This window comes from Lepisma saccharinum, chromosome 6, assembly GCF_977018435.1.
Source record: "Lepisma saccharinum chromosome 6, izLepSacc3.1, whole genome shotgun sequence".
Taxonomy (NCBI): domain Eukaryota; kingdom Metazoa; phylum Arthropoda; class Insecta; order Zygentoma; family Lepismatidae; genus Lepisma; species Lepisma saccharinum.
The window spans coordinates 13,753,748-13,776,882 of NC_139234.1; the positions used below are offsets into that span (position 1 = coordinate 13,753,748).

General features: G+C 35.7%; 1 protein-coding gene across 5 annotated transcripts in view; it reads left to right on the top strand.

Moving 5' to 3' along the window:
* The window catches only part of LOC145988575 (uncharacterized), a 190,865-nt gene extending 167,952 nt beyond the window's left edge, over nt 1-22,913 (top strand). For 4 of the 5 annotated variants that reach the window (XM_083123535.1, XM_083123534.1, XM_083123533.1 and 1 more), the window contains one exon: nt 16,928-22,913. In XM_083123535.1, coding sequence (XP_082979661.1) covers nt 16,928-19,337 — 2,410 coding nt within the window. In that variant the 3' untranslated portion in view covers nt 19,338-22,913. The remainder of the gene's footprint in view (nt 1-16,927) is intronic. The other variant, XM_083123536.1, reaches the window with a different exon arrangement.
* The last annotated feature ends 222 nt before the right edge of the window (nt 22,914-23,135 follow it).

The window sequence follows — 23,135 nt, forward strand, 5'->3', positions numbered from 1 at the left end:
AATTCGTAATTTACATTTCTTCATATGTAGTTTCAGAATGCACTTTCATGTTTTTATTTGTTTGGTCACTAATACGCATAAACTAGCCTCATTCTACATGCAAATAATTATTATTTAAGGCTTATGTTTTGTTTCAGTATAAAAACCTTTTTGCAATGTTTGGAATTTTCAAACCCCATTGCATCTACCTAGGCTTAATGTGCTTATATGCTCTTCATGTAAGGAATTTGGAGCCATTGTGGTCTAGTCGGTAGGGGGTGTGAGTGCCACGTTAGAGACCCAGGGTTGTGCCTGCAACCTTGGGAGGTAAAGGCAACCAGAGCATGGTGCTGAACACATCACCTCCAAAATGGCGGAGGTGGAGCCATACACCCACAACCCCTTATATGTGCCTCACGGCATGGTGCAAAGTGCACAAAGATCCTGTTCTTTTTTTTCACCTTTGCTTGTAAGGAATTTAATATATCACTGGCAATGATATGTGAATCCTTGCAGCATTGCTTAGAGTGTTGGATGGAATATTGAGTTTATTGAGCAATTTTCACACCGAAAGTACCCCTGAGGGGCATTGGTGCATGTACATTACAAAATACAACATGTTGACATCGCACATAATATATATCTATACATCAATTTGGCAGAATTTTTTATAATATAACATAATATAATAGTAAAACATACATTGACAAATTATTTCTTGAAGTGAACTAGTGCTGTAAAAGTACATATTACATATTTTATATAATCTAAATTTATTTTATAAGTTTTTTAATTCTTGAAATTCTTGAACTGAATATAATGTGTATTCCAATAACAATTTTTTCACTTTACTTTTAAAGATTGTGGATCTTCCAAAATTTTTGTAACTTTTTGGTAATATATTGTTAGCCGCTATTTTGGAATGTGAAAGTTATCTTTTTGTCTGGTATTGTAATTGTGAGTGTCTTATGTTCTTTGGATAGTTCGATTTTGTTTCGTGTATGAAAGTAAGTGTTTCAAGTATGTACAAACTTGGAAGTGTTAATATACGGAATTTTTCGAAAAGAGGTTTACATGTATCAGTTTTGTGTGCATTTGCCAAAATACGCAATGCTCTTTTTTGAATTTTAAAAATCCTCTGCGATTGAGCCGAGTTCCCCCAAAATTGGATACTTCAACCGTTTTCATTTTTCTGATTTCTTACTTTGCTTTCTGATTTTGCTCTTGCTTTGATTGTATTACCTGATTCGGCTTACGAGCTCTGGGTTTATGGCACCAGACGGACCAGTCACTCGCAAGTCTTAAGTTAGCTAATTTGTGTACTGTAAAAAGATTAACACAAAAGGAAATAAACCACTAATACCTAATTTTTACCTTGTATTTGAAAATAAAACTTAAATTCCAATATTCACTACAATTTACACTATAAACAGTGGTATCAACTTTTCTTCTTATGCTGTTCTTAATGCCAGAGAATGTGATGTGGGATTATAAAAAGTATTTTCGCGTCGCCCGGATAAAGTTTGATCAATCGCGGGGAACTCGCAACGCTACGTCCGAAGGCACTACTCCTAACCGAGGAAATCTTTCCGCACCGAGAAAGTTGATGTTACTCCTTTTCTGTTACCAACCGCACTGTTCTCGTCCTTTTAGCATCACTCGCACCACTGCAACTTTAAGACTGTGATTGGTCTTAGCATAATCACACCATGCAATGTTGACCAATAGCATTCAAGCTCTTACCTGCCTAGCCACAGCTTCTATTGTGCCACTATGCAAAACCCGCTCACTGTAATTCAACACTCTTCCTACGCAATATTCCTGTTCCTTGAAATCACCCTTTCGTCCTACGTGTGCGTTATTTTACGTGACCCAAAGTAATCGGTCACAATCTGCCCCTCTCTGGGCAAAAATAAAAATTTCGAGTCAAATGAGCAATTTTTATTTCTGTAGGTTGGTCCTAAATGATCAGTTCTATTTACTTTGGTCACTTGACTTCCTCGGTTGGTCATTCACTTTTTGAACACTCCTCGCATAATCACTACACACGCATCATCATTCCCTATCACCACATTGTGTTGGCAAAATTTATATTTAAATTTGACATTTATTTTATAAAGCACAAAATATAAAAGTACAAGAGATAATATAAAAGTACAAGAGATTATACAATATTAGGTAAATCCCTTATTTTCCACCATCCTTTATCCTTTGAAGTAGTACACTGTTTACCTAATAATAATTAATACATAATAATATATCAAGTTCTTATGAAACACATTTCTCTAAATACACCAATAATATAACAAATACATAGGAACCTATATTCCAATTTTTATCTAAAATATAAAATATCTTTTTTTTTTACATACAATAAGTCGACAACACCCTTCCTTTCATTACACTTAAAAAAAACATTTCACATTCTTATCCTAAAAATTAACCTTTAAACATATTAACATTTATACAAGCATCTACACTACACTTTTCTTTTCTAATCAACTACTTACTAAATATTCTTCGAATTCTCATTGAAAGCTCTAAAACTTAGTACCTTCTAAATTCAAATGAAAAGTATTTTTCGGTTTTCAAAACCTAGCCTATTACATTGTAATATTCAATTTTTTACAGTACTCAATTTTTTTTCCCTTGAACATCTCCATAACTTCAGGTTTTCTACATGTTGGTCACTTACCAACTCCTCAGTATCACAATCTAATAGATCAAAAACTCCATTTCTAGTTCGTTTCATACAATAATAAGGCCCTCTAAACAAGTCAAAATATTTAGCAATCTCTTTATCAATTAATGAACTATGCTTATGAGTCTTTAAAAATACTAAATCACCTTCTACAATTTCAGTTCTACCTACTTCTTTTTCAGCATGTTTATCTACAAATTTCTGTCTTTTTCACAAGTTTTGACTTTCACCATTTTTAGTTTATTACTCCAGTTGACATTAATTTCATTTCCGATTCCAAATGTAGCTTTCAAATTTCCATCAATCTGTTCGTTTAAATGTACTGAGACAGGAGCTTCTCCTAAAGTTTCATTTATGGAATAATTCAATAAGTTAACAATTGTACTAACATACAACGGCCAATCTTTATGCATGTCTTCACAATATATTCTCATGAGTCGGTTAATCTCCTGGTGAGTACGTTCTACTAAATTGGTTTTAGGATGATAACTGCTACAGTAATATATCTCAACACCAAACTCTTTCATTTTCTGTTTGAACTGTTTACTAATAAAACAAGACCCTCTATCGCAAATCAATCTTTTCGGTATACTCAAATGAACAAAGTAACAATTAACCAGCTTATCCAGAACTTTTTCTGTAGTAGCGTTTGGTATAGCGTAAGCAACTAAATACCTAGAAAACCCATCCAAAACTCTTAACAAAAATTTCTCTCTACGAGGCCCAGTAGGCAACTGGCCTTGCAAATCTACAAATACTTGCTCCCTTACGGTATTAATGACATGCATACCCAATTTGGCTTTAACAGGGTGTTTATCTGGTTTAGTTTTCGCACAGATAACACAGTCATTTATCCAATTTCTCACATCCTTTCTCATCCCTCTCCAAACAAATGATTTTATCAGCCTATTTACTACTTTATCAACACCTAAATGTCCACATTGATCATGATAAACCTTAATCACATCGGCTACAAAAAATTTTGGCAAACACAATCTCCAATTTTCCAGAAAATGGTAATTTCTAGTCAACAGAACACCCTCTTCTAGTTTATAAAATTTATTTACATTTATTATTCTTGATCTCACAACATTTCCCTCTTCATTTTCCAAAATACTAATGATTTCCTTGAATCTCTCATCTTCCCGTTGCGCCTGTTTTAATTGTTCCTTAGAAAAAGGTAAATTTTCAAGTTTCAAGTTACCAATTGTGTTAACAAACACTTTTTCTATTTCAAATTCCGGGTGGTTTCTTGACAATAAATCAGATAAATTATTTTCCACTCCTCTAACATAAGTTACTTTAAATTTGTGTTTTCCTAATTCTAACGACCATCTACACAATTGCAGATTCCAGTGTTTAGCTGAATTCAGCCATTGTAATGCTTTGTGATCAGTTAAAACCTCAAACTCTAGACCTGATATATACATTTCAAATTTCTTTATGCAAAATAACACTGCTAGACATTCTAATTCAGTAATGCTGTAATTTTGTTCAGCTTTAGTCAATTTTCTACTTACATAGCGTATCACCTTCTTACATTCACCCTCCATTTGAAACAAATAACCACCAATAGCGACTGAAGATGCATCACAACTAATATAGAATTTTTTGTTAAAGTTAGGGTGACATAACATGGTTTCATTAGCAATTACCTCTTTCATTTTATCGAAACTTGCTTGTTCTATGGCTCCCCATTGCCATTTCTTATTTTTATGCAACAAATCAGCTATAGGAGCTATAATATTGGAAAAATTAGGTACAAATCTCTTCAACCACGTGAAACTTCCCAGTAACTTCTGTATCTCTTTTTTGTTTCTAGGTTCTTGCAATTCTAAAATGCTTTTTACTTTTTCAGGATTGGCCCTCACACCAGAACCAGAGATAAGGTGTCCTAAGAACATAACTTCCTTCTTACAAAATTCTGTTTTTCTTAACTTAACTGTCATTCCAGCTTCGTGCAATTTTTTCAATACAATTTGCAAATGTTTTACATGCTCTTCAAAAGTACTATCAAAAATTAATAAATCGTCAACATATATTATACAAAATTCTGACACATTTCCTAAAACATGATTCAAAGCACTAGTAAAGGCAGACACGCCTGTCATAATTCCAAAAGGTAATTTCTTAAATTTGTACATTTTCCCCTCAAAAATAAATGCCATACATGCCTTACTATTTTCTGTAAGTGGTATCTGAAAATAACTTGCCGACAGATCAAGAGAGGTAAAATATGTCTTTCCATTGAAATTTAACAAAATCTCATCTAATTTAACTACTCTGTTTTGTTCTAGTCTTATCTTTTGATTGGTTGCACGAAAATCTACCACAACTCTTTTTTCATCACTTCGAGGCTTAGGCACTACCAAAAGTGGATTTAAATATGGTGAGTGACCAAATTCTACAATATTATCTCTCTCCCACTGATCAATTTGTCCTCTCACTTCATTTTTCAATGCAAAAGGTACATAATAGAATTTTCCCACAAGTGGTTCATCGTCTATTAACTTGATGTCATATGTAAACTTATTACAAGTCCCCGGTCTATCAGAAAAAACATCTATTAGAGGAGACAATGCATCCAACAACTCCATCTTTTGTTTACTAGTTAATTCTTCAGAAAGTTGTATTCGTTCCCGCAAATCATTCACTGTAGCATCTCTTTGGTCTTTTAACTTTCGCAGTTGTCAACACTTCAGCTCTCTCAGTATATTTCAAACAATCATCTCTCTCCACTTGTACGCGACTCACATTGGCTTCCTTTTCACATTCTTCCTCTTCATATTGTGTGGGTAAAAACTTAATAACGTTTCTTCCAACTTCCGTATTAAAAAACATCTTCTTTTCTTGAAAGTCTAACACCCCTTCTATCGTAAACAAAAAATCGCTTCCTAATATCACTGGTAGATTAAGATCTTTAACCACTACAAACTCCATCAATAATTCAGCTCCTTTCAGGTTAAGTATAGTCACTGTTTTTCCTAGCACTGTAGATTTATTTTTTCCTGTGTAGTCAATCAAAATTAAATTATCTACTTTTGTTAATGAAGGTCTTGTCACCTCAGATGTGACCTTTTTCCATGTCTTCTCGGACATTATCGAAATCATACTTCCGGTGTCTACTAAGCATGTCACCTGAAGTTTATTGACCTCAGCTTTCACGCAGACTGAATGTTTAATCTTTCTTCTGTTAGCCGAACTATTCAAAATTTCTTCATTAAATGCAGTATCTTCATCCACTAAATCTTCATACCACCTCACGTCAATTTCACACACTTGTAATAAACTCTTTTCAAAAAGCATTACAAATTCTCTCATTGCTACTTCATTCCAATGCACCAAGTCTTGTCGATAATTATAACCATTTCCCATCGTCTTCTCATATTTATCTAAGTTAATTTCTCCGTTATCCTTCAAAAACAAACTATCTAGGCTGAGCACTTGAACTTTTTCTCTTTTTCCCAACTCTTTAATCACTCTGTTAAAGAATGTAAGTTTTTTCCAATGATCATAACTGCTATCATCCGCCACTACAGGCACAGGAGGAACCGTACACAAAACAATCTCTTCACTCTTATTCTCCAATAAGTCTACTAACTCTACGTAGGATTTCTTAAAATCTTCCTTTTTTCCTCTTTTTAAGACATCATTTGTACCTATTAAAACTAACACTTTATCGAACTTGATGCTATGTTCTATTTTCCTTAATTTTTGTAACAAGTCATCAACTTTACAACCACTCTCACACAAACCGACATATCTTCTTCCTTCTTCGTTAAATTTCACTGATCTGTTTAACACAACGTTCGCAAGTCTCACTAATTGACTGTCTCCCATCAATTCATAATCTTCAAGTACACATTTTTTCTCAACTTTCTCCACTGCTGTTCTTTGTATACTATTCTTGCACTGATTAGCACTAAAACCCTCTTTATTATCTTCTTTCTTAAACTTATTCAGTGTTTCATCTTCCACTGATTTCTTTGATTTGAAGTCAACTATAGTTGGTGAGGTGCAACTTTTTCTTTTACTTCCATTTTCCAGTTTATTTAGTAAAATACGAAGACTATTCCCGACTTTCTCAAAATTAGTAACACATTCACTACACAAATCACTAGGAGACAATTCCTTTTTGTTAACTTCCTCCAAAAATGTTTTCAACTCGCCTACTTTAGTTACTAACTTCTCCCTCAATGGAGGCTCATGAACTTCAGCTTTCACAACTAATATATCATTAATTTCTTTCTCGGGATTATTTTTACTATTTTTCACTACATCACTGTAAAGAAACGTTTGATTTACTATCGCCTGTCCGTTATCAGTTCTATTTTCGGTTCTTATTTTATCAGCCACTATCCGAGAAAAATCACGTGACTCTTTCATTACTAGTTTTTTGAACTAGTACGGTTTGCGGTAGAGTTATTAAAACCTTGGCCATTAACCGGTACATTTCTGGTAATTTCATTTCCTTCCCTATTTGCTAAACTATTTCTAGTCTGATCTTCCTGTCTTCTCTCAAAGTATTCATTTCTTCTAGGTGTCGGGGAGAAACGAGCTTGCTGTGGAAATCGCCCTTGGTAAGGAAATGGCGCTGTTCCAACATTAGTAGTTAACACTTCCATTATTTCCCAGTGGAGTTATTCTATTTTGCCCATAAAAATTTCTAGTGTTTCTTTTGACTTCTACATTCCTCACAGCATATCTCCCTTCATTCTGCCTGGCTCCTCTCACTTCACATCTTCTTTCTTCTGTCATTCTTTGTCCTGAGTTTTTCTGTCCAGCCCACAAAATTTCATGCCTTCTTATAATGTCTGCAGCCGAATTCAAAGTTTTGCATTTTGCTGCCAGCAACATTTCTCTTAGTCTAAAAGGTAACTGATTAGCGACCAAACTAACACACTTGTCTTCTGAAAGTGAAGATTGTAGCAATTTCAACTGTCTCACATTATCCCAGTAGAATTCTTCCATCGCTTTTCCGCGTCCAGGTATAAATTTCTGCGTTAATATCTCTGTCAATTTTGTAGATTTCACATCTTCAGATTCAAACTTCCTTAAGAATTTCTTTTTGAAGTGCTCATAATCGCTGTACTTAGACTTAGTTTCTAAGAACCATAACTTTGCTGTCTTAGTTAACACAAAAGGAAGTACATGTAAATACTGATATTCCTTCACTCCCATTAAAGTTAAACTTTCTTCAAGATCTTGCAAGAATTCAGACGGTAGCAAGTCGTCCATTTCACCTGAGAACTTTTTCAACTTTGTTATATCACTATACTTGATAGGGCTTTCCTTTACTTTCTCTTGCTTTCTCTTTTCCTTTCTTCTATTTCTTTGTTCCTTCCTTCGATACGTCTTATTATAGGAATCGGAGTCCTCTGAGCTGGCACTCGTGGAAATATGTATCTTACTCCTAGCACCTTTCTTCAAACTTTCTTCATCACTTTCATCACTATGAGACGACTCGCTTTCTTCGTCACTATCACTTACTCTTTCTTTCTTAATCACCCTTCGTACTGGTAGCTTAACAACACTTCCGCTAGACTTTTCTACACTACGTCTATCTCTACGACCCCTACTTTCACTACTTTCACCGGCAAATTTCAAAACTTTCTCTACACTTTCACCTGTCATTTCTTCATTTCCCTCAAAAACTAACCCTTTAAAACGCTTCACTTCTTCCTCAAGAGCATCGATTCTGTTATGTATTTCTCTCTCACTTGTGGCCGCGGTGGCTCAGTCGGTAACGCGTCTGACTACCATGCTCAAGGTCCCGGGTTCGATCCCCGGCCGGTTCAAATCCGGGAACTTTTCTAACGATGGAAGCGGCCCCGGCGCCCACCCAGCGTCGAATAACATGTGTACCTGGGGGAAACCCTGGGGGGTAAAGGCGGTCAGGGGCGTGATGCTGATCACATCACCCTCACTCATGACCGGATCAAGAAAGTGTGGGGCGTTACCCCCACACCCCCTATACACCTTCATGACGTGGTGCTAAGCACAGGGGAACACTTTACTTTTTTACTTTATTTCTCTCTCACTTCCTTCCAATTTCTTTTCAAACACTTCAACACTTTCTTCGTTATTCCTTTGTAACAAAAGTATTCTTCTTAAAATAACTTGAACCTCTTTCTCTATCTCTCTTTGTTGCACTTTCAACAATTCATTTTCACTTCGCAGAGTATCACATTTTAATTCAAGGTCACCTCGATTTATTTTACACTTATTCTTAACATTACTAAATTCTTCCACTTGCATCTCTAATTTTCCTTCTGACTGTGCCACTGCAATTCCCATTTCTTTCTTCATCTCTTCATGCGCCTTGTTACACCATTCACGATGCAACCGCAACTCTTCCCTAACATATTCCACACTAACTATTTTACTTTCTAACACTTGAAAACGCTCGATCATTTCACTCCTATTTTCTTCACTTTGTTTCACCATACATTCCAACTTCTCGTTTGGTTTTTCAATTTTCGCATCCATTTTCTCTGAGTTCACTAACAACCGTCGGAGGATTTCCATCACATTTGCATTAGTCATATCATCCCTTTTCTGATCTTCCGACACTACATCCTCCCCCACGGATTCATTTTTCTCCGCGCCACTGCACTTTGCACATCTAAACACCTTTCCCTTCTCATTCACAAAAGACTCGAACTCAACATCAGTCATACTTTCACATGATTTATGCTTCCAAAGTTTACACTCGCTACATTCTATGCTTCCATCTTCGCTCAGCATCTTGCCACAACACTCTAAAGTAATGTCCCAGTTAACTTCAGGGGCGTCGTCTCTTAATTTAGGGGCAACAGACTTTCTTCTAGCCATTTCTTTTTAATTGAAACACAGCACCACAACACGCAGGACAAAAACATATCGCTCTCCTGGCTAGTCGATGCACAACGTCACTTTTCCTCCAGCTGTGATCGAGCACAACAAGGTCAACACAGATATAAACAATCAAAACTATTTACCTCCTCTCAAACACTGACAGTTTATCCAACTCACTAGGAAATGTAAGGCTCTTCCCCGATGAATTTAGGAAATTTAAAAGTACATTTTGGATAATTTAGAATTTAGAAATTTAGTGAGATTAAAACTAACTATCCCGGGTTTAAAAGGCACCAATTTCAACCGTTTTCATTTTTCTGATTTCTTACTTTGCTTTCTGATTTTGCTCTTGCTTTGATTGTATTACCTGATTCGGCTTATGAGCTCTGGGTTTATGGCACCAGACCGACCAGTCACTCGCAAGTCTTAAGTTAGCTAATTTGTGTACTGTAAAAAGATTAACACAAAAGGAAATAAACCACTAATACCTAATTTTTACCTTGTATTTGAAAATAAACCTTAAATTCCAATATTCACTACAATTTACACTATAAACAGTGGTATCAACTTTTCTTCTTATGCTGTTCTTAATGCCAGAGAATGTGATGTGGGATTATAAAAAGTATTTTCGCGACGCCCGGATAAAGTTTGATCAATCGCGGGGAACTCGCAACGCTACGTCCGAAGGCACTACTCCTAACCGAGGAAATCTTTCCGCACCGAGAAAGTTGATGTTACTCCTTTTCTGTTACCAACCGCACTGTTCTCGTCCTTTTAGCATCACTCGCACCATTGCAACTTTAAGACTGTGATTGGTCTTAGCATAATCACACCATGCAATGTTGACCAATAGCATTCAAGCTCTTACCCGCCTAGGGACAGCTTCTATTGCGCCACTATGCAAAACCCGCTCACTGTAATCCAACACTCTTCCTACGCAATATTCCTGTTCCTTGAAATCACCCTTTCGTCCTACGTGTGCATTATTTTACGTGACCCAAAGTAATCGGTCACAATACCATACCTCAAAATACTTTCGAAGTTTGAGAAATAGATATTTAGCATACATACTGTATTGAAACTATTTTTTAAGGTTCTTAATTGGTAACTTACGGTGTTTAGCCTCTTACATAAATGATCTATGTGAACTTTCCAGTTTAGACACTGGTCTATAAATATTCCAAGAAATTTTGTATTGTTAGTAGCTGTTATAACGGCATGCCCTACTGTGAAATTATCTTGCTTAATAGAAGAATTTTTGGCTCTAGATACACCAATTTTTTTTATATTAGTTTTTTCGTTGTTCATAGAAAGTTTGTTTGCTGAAAACCAGCTTTGTAGTTCAGTAAGAGGTTCTTCCATTTTTTGAATTAAAGTTACATCGTTAACAGAATCTACTAAAGCCGTAGTATCATCAGCGAAAAGAGTAACTTGGGCAGTTTCAACATTTGCTGGAAGGTCATTTATGAATAACAAAAACAATAGGGGTCCTAGTATCGAACTTTGGGGGATTCCAAAAACCACATCTTTCAATTCGGAGTAATATGTTGTTTGCGTCCCATTTTTGGATAAGCTATTTATTGCAACGCTCTGTTTTCTATTCGATAAATAGGATTCTATTAATTTATTTGATAGACCGCGGATTCCGTAGTATTTTAATTTCTCTAGTAGTATGTGATGATTCACACAGTCAAACCCTTTTGATAAATCACAAAAAATTCCAACAACAGAATACGTTTTGTTTATGGCAGAAAGAATATTATCAGTTACATCAAAAATGGCCTTTTTTGTTGTTTTTGATTTCACAAATCCATTTTGTTGCTTTATGAGTATCTTTTTATCTTCTGCATACTTCATTATCCTATTATAAATTAATTTTTCGAAAATTTTTGAAAAAATTGACAATAAGGAAATTGGTCTGTAGTTTTCAATTTTTGTTTTATTTCCTTTCTTATATAAGGGTATTACTTTTGATATTTTTAGACAATCTGGAAGGCTACCATTTTCCATACACTCGTTAATTAATTTAGCCAAAGGCTCGTTAATGTACGTGCAAATCTCTTTGATCACGTTAATCGGCATTGAATCTAGCCCTGTTGACTTTTTGTTTTTCATATTTCGAATTATGTTGGAAATTTCTTCGTCTGTAGTAGGGGTCATATAAAAAGAATACGTGAAAGATCTTTTCACGTTATTTAACTTTTCTTTGTATGTGTCCGTTATGCTGATGTTACGTTGCAGGTTAAGTGTTACATTAACAAAATAATTATTAAAAGTATTAGCTATTTTTTGCAGATTTGTTTCTATTACATTACCTGCTTCTAATATGATATCTTGATTCATGGTCTTTTTTTACCTGTTATATGATTAACTATTTTCCATAGTTCTGCAGTTTTGTTTTCTGAATTATTCAACTTTTTATCAACATCCAACTGTTTGCAGTGTTTTAATGTTTTCTTGTAATTTTTGTTGAACTGTTTGTAATGATCTTTAAGGGTAGGGCTGTTTGCATATTTACTCTGTTTATGCAATAATCGTTTTAATTTGCTAAGATTTTTAATTTCCTTTGTTATCCATAGGCAATTGGTTTTGTTGTGAACTCGTGCTTTTTTTATGGGAAAACATTTATTAAAATGGTATCTTACAGTATCAAGAAATTTTTCGAATTTCTCGTTTACGTTTACAGCCATATTGTTTATAAAATCCCATGTTTCTGATTTAAGTGCATTTCTGAATTTTAAAATGTTCTCATCATTGTTTGTAGGTCTAATAACTCTGAATTTTACACGTGGTTTATGATTTCGTTTGTCTTCTATTACATTTACCTTAATAAGCTGTGAATCATCTTCAGAAAAACCTATGCAAGTTTCTACTGAGTATTTATTAACGTTTATATTGGTAAAAATATTGTCTATTGTACTTTTTGTTTTGTTGGTGATTCTAGTTGGAGTTGTAATTGTACGAAACAGACCAAAAGAGTTCATTACATCCAGAAAACTATTTTTTTTTTTTTGCTGTGTCTTTAGATACAGCAATGTTAAAATCTCCACAAACAACAATATTCTTTTTGGAGCTTTTTGTTACGAGATCTAGTACTAATGTTAACTTGTTTAAGAATACATCCATATTACCACTAGGCATTCTATGTATTGATATTACACATAAGTTGTAAATAGCTATTTCAATTGCGGTGCATTCAAAGTCTTGTTCTACAGACAATTCAACAGCTTGCTTTATTTCAACTACGTTACTTTTAAGTTCATTCTGAGTGAAAATTAAAGACCCGCCTCTTATTATATTTGGCCTACTGTAACTAGATGCAATACATAAATTATCAATATAATTAAACTTTGTTTCATCTTTTACTAACCAGTGTTCAGTATCTGTGATCTGATTGAGGGCCGGTTGCAATGTCTCTACTCGGAAGTCTCACTTAGGATAAGTGGAAGTATGTACTTGGTTGCAACATGTTTTTGGTGGTTCATCCTTCTTAAGATTGATTTGATCGTTTTCCTATTTAGCATCACTTTTCTGCCACTTTTGGATAATTGCGATGATGAGGTTGAGTGAATATATGTTGGAATTGATGGTGGGACACTCGCAAAGAACACCCATGCTCAGACTGAGTTTTGAGCATTACGGTGGTCTTTCTCCAGGGTGACCAACACCAACTGCAGAAAGATATTTGTGTGTGTTCGTGTTTATGGCATGTATATTTGTTCTTTTCTTGGTGTAGATTTTGTAAGTATGAAAATATGTTAAAGAACAAAGTGTTCATCGAAATTAAATGAAACAAGAGAATAGGTAAGACATACATTCTACTGTCATTTTATTTGAATGAAAGTTGTCTTGCTACACAGTATAGACGCTAAGTTTTCAAAGTCATTGTTACAGACTTTTAGAATGTTTTACTACCTACTCCTGTTACCATAATGCAGAACATAATTATTTGCAACAAAAGAATTATGAATCTTGTGGCCAGTTCGTCGAAGCTTCGTTAAAATGTTTTTAGGGAGCTGATAGTTAATGCTTCACTAAAAATTTAGCAGGCTGTCAAACTTTCAATGTTCATTGTTTGCTCAAGCGATTTTATAGGCCTGTTAACTAGTGACATGCTAGAGGCGTTTTGCCTCTCTCTCTCTCTCTCTCTCTCTCTCTCTCTCTCTCTCTCTCTCTCCCCCTCTCTCTCTCCCCCTCCCTCCCTCCCTCCCTCCCCAGATTCGTATGGAGGACATAAAAACAAACAACTTTTCTCAGTAACATTTTTCTCGGTGTGTCGATTTGATGCTACAGTCGTTCTGAACTAGAAATGAAGTCTGGAACATTTGCTATGAGGGCACGCTCCATTTCTGTGAAAAAGGGGTCAAAACATCAGCCAAAGTGTACCAGCAGACAGTGCTTGAGAGACTAGTCAAGAATCTGAACAACACCCTCTCCCATGGGCGGAACTCGGGTGTCTAGGAGGATTCAACCCCAGCATATGAGGCCCGAATAACACAGCAGTGGCTGGAGGCAAATGTACCAGACTTAATTTCCACTTCAGATTGGCCTTCTGCAAGTCCGGACCTATACCCTTTGGACTACAAATTGTGTTCCAAGCTTCAGGAGATGGCTTGCAAGAAGAGACATCCCAATATTGAAAGTTTAAAGCGGTCTCTTCTGAAGGCAGTTGCTCATTTTCCAGTTGATGTGTTGCGTAATTCAATTGATGCATGGCCACAAAGACTTACGGAATGTGTGCATGCTAAGCATGGCCATTTTGAATAATGATTTGTGATTTTGATTTGTCATGCATCCATTTCAGTAATGTTATTAGGATATTACAATATCTCTCAGCATTTTGTGTCAATTTACTTAAAACTTTGTGACAGTATTTATGGTAGGACTAGGTATATAAACAAGGATACATGGAAATAGAATATTTACATGATGAGTAGAGGCACATATTTTTGGTAAATAAAAAAGCAAAATTTCGGTACAAAAACGGAGTCAATTTCGGGTTCAAAAGTGGTAAATAAAATGAAATATCGGTGTTATAGCGGTGAAAAATTGGATGAAAAGAGGAATATAAAAAGACATTTTGGTTTTAAAATTGTGAATATAATCCTAAATTTGATTTAAAAACTACACTTATTCCACAGAATTAACATTTCACTTCTAATAGCACATTTATGTAGTTATAAGAGTATTAAGTTTATTTCTGTGTAAAGGAGTCCACTTTTGCTTCTCCAATATTAACAGCAGAATTAATCAATTTTCCGGGAATTGCATAACTCACAGGATACTTCAGACTTCAGAAAGTGTCGCGTCAGTATATAAATGGTAAATTTCATATTTAAGAGTTAATTTCGCTTTTTGCAGTTCATTTCGCATTATTTCGTGACAAAACATAGTCACAAAATGCATCTCACACCTTTCAAAAACATGAAAAATTAACACTACAATGTGTTTTTTCAAATTTCGTTTTTTTGTCAAAAACTAAATATGCATGCCCCTAATGATGAGCTACTTTTCTCTATAATTCTGATCTACAGTCAAGTTTTATCTCGATATGTTTTTTTATTATTTCTTTTCTTCAATTTGTATATTCTTCTATCTGGACTTCCTTCTTAATGGATGGTCTGGATCTGGACTTCCTTCTATTTCAACTTCTTGACGATTTATGAATTCATATACCCTTTTTCCAACTTTTTCCCTTAAGCTTTGGGAAATATACTAATCTCCTCCCTTGCCTCTACGATTGGAACGCGCCAACACTAACTAGGTACAACAGAGCGTATACTTGGTACCAAGCGATTGACACGTGCATCCAAGTATACCGCGTTTGGTAGAACCTGTCCCCTTTCCCGCGCTAGGGAGCGCTCGACAGTTTCGGTGCCAATGAGAAACGAGGAAAAAATTGTCTGCTGGGCAGCGAGGAGCGAATGGAAGCCAGAAGAGAGGCGCTTACGTAGACGCTGTTGTGACGTTGCGTATTTTAATTGGCTGCCTGGCTTTGACTTTCCCCAGCACGGAGAAAAGGGAGCGACCAGCTAGCGCGGGAACCGGGACAGGTTGTACCAAACGCGGTATAGGTGCTACGATTGAATGGTGCAACCAAAAAGTGCTGTTGGTTATCGTTTGGAAGGCGCCGCCACTGATGTAAACAAAATTTCTGCTATGGGAATGAAATCAATCAGACACATGTAATATCTGTTCAGACACAAACTTGTATCAGTGTTTTGACTTCTTTAATTTTCATATTAACTTACATATGATCACTGATTTTATTTATCACGTATATACATTAATTTATTTCTTCTATATGTATTCTTTATCTTCTTATAGTAGATTCTTTGTTTTTCATCTTTCCAATTTGCTTTGTTCTTATTTGTAAGGTAATTCACATACACATATATTATGCTAATTCTTAGTCTTGCACACCTGGTGCTGCCATCTGTATTCCTCTTTGGCAAACTATTTACATTACTTGGTCCTATTGGGTACGTAAGAAGGTAAATTTCTGTGAAGTTAGGTTCTATTTGATTTGCAGTAACCTGCAAAAATATTGAACAGCTGTCAATAATTCATTTTCTTCTACAGTCCATAGTGAATAGACATGCATCTGGATGTTTTCACAAACAGTGACATATTTTTTGAAGGTTTCTGGCCTGTGAGTCATTACAGAGCAATTAGTAAGATGCTGCTATCCTTATCTCTTGTTTTTTGCCAAGGATGAAAGGGCATGGGTTCAAATTTCCCTCCACTTTTTAAAGAAAAATTAATATTTTTTTTACTGTTAGTAAGCTGAATATAGACTATTGATAATTACAAAGCTAATGGAAATATTTAACATGAGGCTTGCTTTGAGGAATTCTCCTCCTGCACAGTTTTTTATTGATAATGCAATACTCATCACCCATCAGAAGTTGAATGGTATTCAGTTGATTGCAAGAATTTAAAGTAAAACATATTTTTCCCCTTCAATTGTCCATCATAAATTGCGCTAATACAGACATGACCAATTCATATATTATAGGAGGCATGCATATGCATACTTCCTTTTTGAAGGAAACACAAAATTTAAAACAATATGCTGCTGAATGGTCATATTTCATGTTTTGTGGAAAAATGCACATTTCATGCTCATTTTGGATGACATTACTTTTATATTTTAAATCTTTCTTTTTGCAAATACATATTTTGACAATAACACACCTTACAATCTTTATTGTATCGAATAAGTATATTTTTGGCACTAAAAATTTCTGCATTCCACATAAAATTTTTCCCCTTTATTTTATACACACAAATATTCGGACTAAGCTTTAATTTTAATGTGAGACTATGCTTTAAAATGTCATTCAGTGTACATTATAAAGTCAGTAATATTAAGAAAATTGCTAGAGAAATTTATTTTTCACATTCCAGCAATTTTGACAAGAAGGAATTTACAGCAGATCTTGGTGATTTGAGGAGTCTAGAGGGAGACACAGATGCCTATCCTGGAGCTGTGGAAGTAATTGAACATGAAGTAATGGATACAAAGGAAAGTAGAGTAAATTCTATGCATTTGAAAAAAAACAATGATGATTCACAATCCAATGCTGACAATGCCGTCATGGAGATAAAACACTCGAACAGCAATTTTCAAAACAATGAAGATATTAGTTTATTTGAATCTAACAGTTGCCATAAATCGTTCCCCCAAAAAACTCTTTTGATCAAACATTTCAAAATTCACGATGATATTGACCCTTCAAAAAATAAACCATGCAATGGAGTGTTCAATCCCCAATATAATCAACATAGCAGAGATTGCAAAAGGAAGGGGCATTTGAGAAATAACAGTGATAAGAGTCTTGTTTATTCTAATTGCAGGAAGTCTTCTGCAAACAAAGGTCTATTGATTTCTCACTTACCAATTCATGATGGTAGACAACCTTTCACGTGTACTCACTGCAACAAAGCATTCACACGCAAATATGCATTAACTGATCACTTACGCCGACATGATGGTATTCGTCCTTTCGTGTGCACTCACTGCAACAAAGCATTCACACGAAAATGTGATTTGACTTCCCATTTACGAATTCATGATGGTGTTCGTCCTTTTATGTGTACTCACTGCAACAAAGCATTCGCACACAGAAGTAGCATAACTGCTCACTTACGCCTACATGATGGTATTCGTCCTTTTGTGTGTACTCACTGCAACAAGGCATTCAATCACAGAGGTAAGTTAACTGATCACTTACGCCTACATGATGGTATTCGTCCTTTTGTGTGTACTCACTGCAACAAGGCATTCACATTCAGAAGTAGCTTAACTGCTCACTTACGCCTACATGATGGTATTCGTCCTTTTGTGTGTACTCACTGCAACAAGGCATTCGCACACAGAAGTAGCATAACTGCTCACTTACGCCTACATGATGGTATTCGTCCTTTTGTGTGTACTCACTGCAACAAGGCATTCGCACACAGAAGTGGCTTAACTGCTCACTTACGCATACATGATGGTAGTCAGCCTTTCGTTTGCACTCACTGCAACAAAGCATTCACACAAAAAGGTAGTTTGACTTTGCATTTACGAATTCATGATGGTATTCGTCCTTTCGTGTGCACTCACTGCAACAAAGCATTCACACAAAAATGTAGTTTGACTCTGCATTTACGAATTCATGATGGTGTTCGTCCTCTTGTGTGTACTCACTGCAACAAAGCATTCACATACAAATATAGGTTAACTGAACACTTACGCCGACATGATGGTATTCGTCCTTTCATGTGCACTCACTGCAACAAAGCATTCACACAAAAAGATAGTTTGACTTCGCATTTACGAATACATGATGGTGTTCGTCCTTTTGTGTGTACTCACTGCAACAAAGCATTCAAACACAAAAGTGTTTTAACTGCTCACTTATGCATACATGATGGTGTTCAGCCTTTCGTGTGCACTCACTGCAACAAGGCATTCACACACAGAGGTAACTTAACTGCTCACTTACGCATACATGATGGTATTCAGCCTTTCGTTTGCACTCACTGCAACAAAGCATTCACATACAGAAGTAACTTAACTGCTCACTTACGCCTACATGATGGTATTTGTCCTTTCGTGTGCACTCACTGCAACAAAGCATTCACACGCAAATGTAGTTTGACTTCGCATTTACGAATTCATGATGGTGTTCGTCCTTTTGTGTGTACTCACTGCAAAAAGGCATTCACACACAGAGGTAACTTAACTGCTCACTTACGCCTACATGATGGTATTTGTCCTTTCGTGTGCACTCACTGCAACAAAGCATTCACACAAAAAGGTAGTTTGACTTCGCATTTACGAATTCATGATGGTATTCGTCCTTTCGTGTGCACTCACTGCAACAAAGCATTCACACGCAAATGTAGTTTGACCCTGCATTTACGAATTCATGATGGTGTTCGTCCTTTTGTGTGTACTCACTGCAACAAAGCATTCACATGCAAATATAGGTTAACTGAACACTTACGCCGACATGATGGTATTCGTCCTTTCATGTGCACTCACTGCAACAAAGCATTCACACAAAAAGATAATTTGACTTCGCATTTACGAATACATGATGGTGTTCGTCCTTTTGTGTGTACTCACTGCAATGAAGCATTCAAACACAAAAGTGTTTTAACTGCTCACTTACGCATACATGATGGTATTCAGCCTTTCGTGTGCACTCACTGCAACAAGGCATTCACACGCAAATGTAGTTTGACTCGGCATTTACGAATTCATGATGGTATTCGCCTTTCATGTGTACTCACTGCAGCAAGGCATTCACACACAAAGGTGACTTAACTGCTCACTTATGCCTACATGATGGTATTTGTCCTTTCGTGTGCACTCACTGCAACAAATCATTCACACAAAAATGTAATTTAACTTTGCATTTATGAATTCATGATGTTATTCAGCCTTTTGTGTGTTAAAATAATTAATCCTTGTTTCCAGATTAAAAACACTTTACATGTAACATTTCAACCCTGCATCAGGGTCTTCCTCAGACTAAGAACTAAACTAAAGTGATGAAATATACAAACAGACAGTATATATACACATAGCAGGGTGACTAGCCACACAGAAACATATCATGTGGACAGTCCTTATCTTGGATGATTTCTCTAAAGGAAGTTACATGCATATCGCCTCTTGACATTTGATTAATTGTTCTCACTGACAGGACTGTCTTTCTTTACATAGCCATTCTCTTCCAGACACAAAATCAACAGAAGAAGGAAAGAAATAGAAGAAGAAGTATCAGAGGAGAAGGAAGATAAAGAAAAAATAAATAGTATGGAAGAGGCCACGGAGATGATATGCAAATAACTGAGAAAAGTGGGTATAAGAACTTACAGGAAAGGAGGACGCACTGTTTCAAGTATAGCCAACAAGATGAAGGAAGGAAAGAGAAGAAGAAGAGGGATTATCTAGGAGGTGAAGTGCAAAGGATGTGAAAGTGTATACATAGGGTTAGAGTTACCAGACGTCCGTTTTTTCCCGGACATGTCCTACATTTTAGCCTTATGTCCAGCATCTGGGAGGAATTTAAAAAATATAGATGTCCTACATTTTGAGCATGACATAATATGAATTAGGAAAATGCGTAAGAGAAAAGAAAACATGCAAGTTACAAGTCTATAGACTGCGTTTCCAAACTCAATAGTGAAATTAATTTTTTATTCAGTAATTGCCCAAAAAGAAAAAGGGTTTGTCCTGCTATTAAAGAAATGGGAAAACAGAAGCACTTAATGTACAAAGTTTTGGGACCACTTTCTGATAATGTCACTGTTCAATGCTTTAGCAGAACTGTTCAATGCCTTAGCAGAATTTCTTGCCTTTGGGTTTATACTGATGGAACAAGGTGTTGCCCATTCTTATTCAATATGCAGTATATTTTGATTTTAAACCAGGGGTATAGAGAACACAGTTTTTCAGGGTGTCTGCCAGTCAAGAAAGTAATGATAGTCAAGAAAAAGTAAAGAAATCAACAAGTAGGTCAAGATATCAATAAAGAGGCAATAAATTATTCTTGTGGTCAAGAATTTTTGCTATCAGAATGACTGATTGGTTGATTTAGTTTATTTTACTTCACTTTTTTCTGTCCCTTTGGCTAATTGCAAAGATGAGAATGAATAGTGGTAAGATAAGACGGATGAAGGGAGTCACAAACATATAGGGACAACCGACACAAGCCCCACATAAGATTATACTGGCTGCGAGTCCAGACATCAAATCCTCGGTTGTCTGACAAACACAGTTCAGAATGCATTAATACGAGAAAGCAGATCTAATTCTCTTCTTAAATTCAGCTTCAGTTTTCGTCTTAACTGGCCCTTTGGTAGGGGTTTCTATTAAATAAATATTTATTTTCTTAATTACAAATTTCCAACTTTACCTAAGTAGGGGTCGAATAAATAATAGTTATAAAGAACGGATGAAAGGTATAGAAAAGTCCAGAAAAAGTCAAGAATTCAGGATGTGTTATTTTGGTAGACACCTTGTTATTGAACTAGAAACTACCAAAGATGAAACTTCTCGAACCATTTCAAATTACAGTAATTGCTGAATATTTGTTTTCCATTACAGGTCATATTTCAAATGTTGAGAGAGTACTTTCATTACCATCTGCACAACAGATTCACGAGAGAAATTATTTTTTCATGAAGTCTGTAAAATGTTTGTTTGGTACTGGTCCCTATAATTTCAAAGAGTTTGACTGTCCACTCTAAAATAAATATAATTTGACTAAACCTGAAATTTTGATAAAAATTGCCTCCTCTGAGAAGTACTGCTTACATCATGTAGTAAGAGGTGCATTGATTAGTATGATTGCAAGTTTTGCATTTAAGAGGGAGGTGGAGTTTGGCGAAGGTCGCCGTGGAAAGCGCTTAAATTTAACATGTTTTTTTTTTGCATTTTGTTGAATATAACGTTTTAGGGCAAAAATTTGCCGGAAAACACGCAGTGGATGTGAACTTAGTTTATGAAACTTTGAGTACATGACACATTTATGCAATTTCAGTTCGTTAAATGTGCACAAATTCCATTATTTTTTTTCAATTTCCCATAAGGAAATACGTAAATAAGCACAGAATGGTTATAGGATTTGTGGGTAGCACCAACGAAAATGGCCATTATGATGCATACTAACGTAATGCTCAATTCTTTTATGACTGAGCTAGGGAGGGCTTTTCTTTCAAAAGTCACTTGCACGGCCAAAAATGATTGTTTAAAAATGTCATGTATTATCGACGGCGAAAGATATGGCCGCTTCAGCCGAATTTCATTCATCATAGTTCGCCACTTGGCCACTAGATGTCTCTGTTCGAAAATTGCCCCAGGGTGACGGGAGGGCTATTTCGCGCGGGTGTTTGAATCCTCTGCACAGCTGGGTTCCGTCCCCTCCTCAGAAGGTCCCGTAGCTGTCACAGCTTGATTTATTGCCTCTTTCCCAGGCAAGAAACCAAGAAAGCAGGAAGGCCATGAGTTTGTGTATGTTTGAGTGTAGAGAAGCAGAGCATATTTACCGTGAATTGGAACCAGTGACACAGTAAATTTATCTCGATCCCTACCGCGAAGGAAGTATTCAGGGGGGTCCAGGAGTCCCAACCTCCCCCCGAAAGACTTACCAAGTACAAAAATTAAATAATGAGATCATAAAATAACTTCAATTAAGTAATGAAAATAAGGTTGTTGTCTAATCGCAATTTGTTTATTTCCGCAAGAATATTGGAAAGCAATACGACTTTGAATGACAGTACCAAAGAAGATTTATGCAAGAATTATTACTACTTATAATAACATGCAAAATATTACCAGGAATTTTACTTTCGTCAACTGGATCTAACATCATTTTTTCATACTCAACAAATATTATATTCTTTATCTATTTGGCATTAATTTCCTTGCCAGGGCAGTTTCTATTTATTTACAAATTTTGCCGACCTTAACTACACGTAAGCTAGATAATGAATACGTGATGTTATACTGTATCACTGTTGTTATATCGCCTTCTTATCTATTAATGTAATAAAAATACGTATATTAATTAATTTAATATAATTATACTTATTTTAATTTAACATTATTAATATTATTATTTTGAGACATTACGTTAGGACGCCCCTCCGAAATATATATCTCGATACCTGCCTGGTGTTCAATTTGAATAAAATGTAGAAAAGGCGGGGAGGGTGGTAGCGCTTCCTCTTTTTACATTTCGATAGTTTTACCTCACATGTAGTACTTTGTGAGTCAACGGTGCAGATAGGAAATACGTGTACACACACACACACATAATTGATGATTCGCAAAGGAACTTCGTTAAATTCCCATGCTTGTTCCGCTCACAAATCATATCCTCTCCAAATTACAATAGCCTACTATCGTTGTTGCTTACATATATATGTGTGTGTGTGTGTGGGGGGGGGGGTTCCTAGAACTTCACTATTTCCAAACATAAACTTGATGTGACTCTTACAAAACATTTGTTTTTGGAGTGGAAGGATCATGAAAAGGTCTACTGTTTCTTTGCAAATCTTCAATTAATCTAAAATTTAGTATAAAAACATAATTTTGGCTGACTTGCTAACTTGA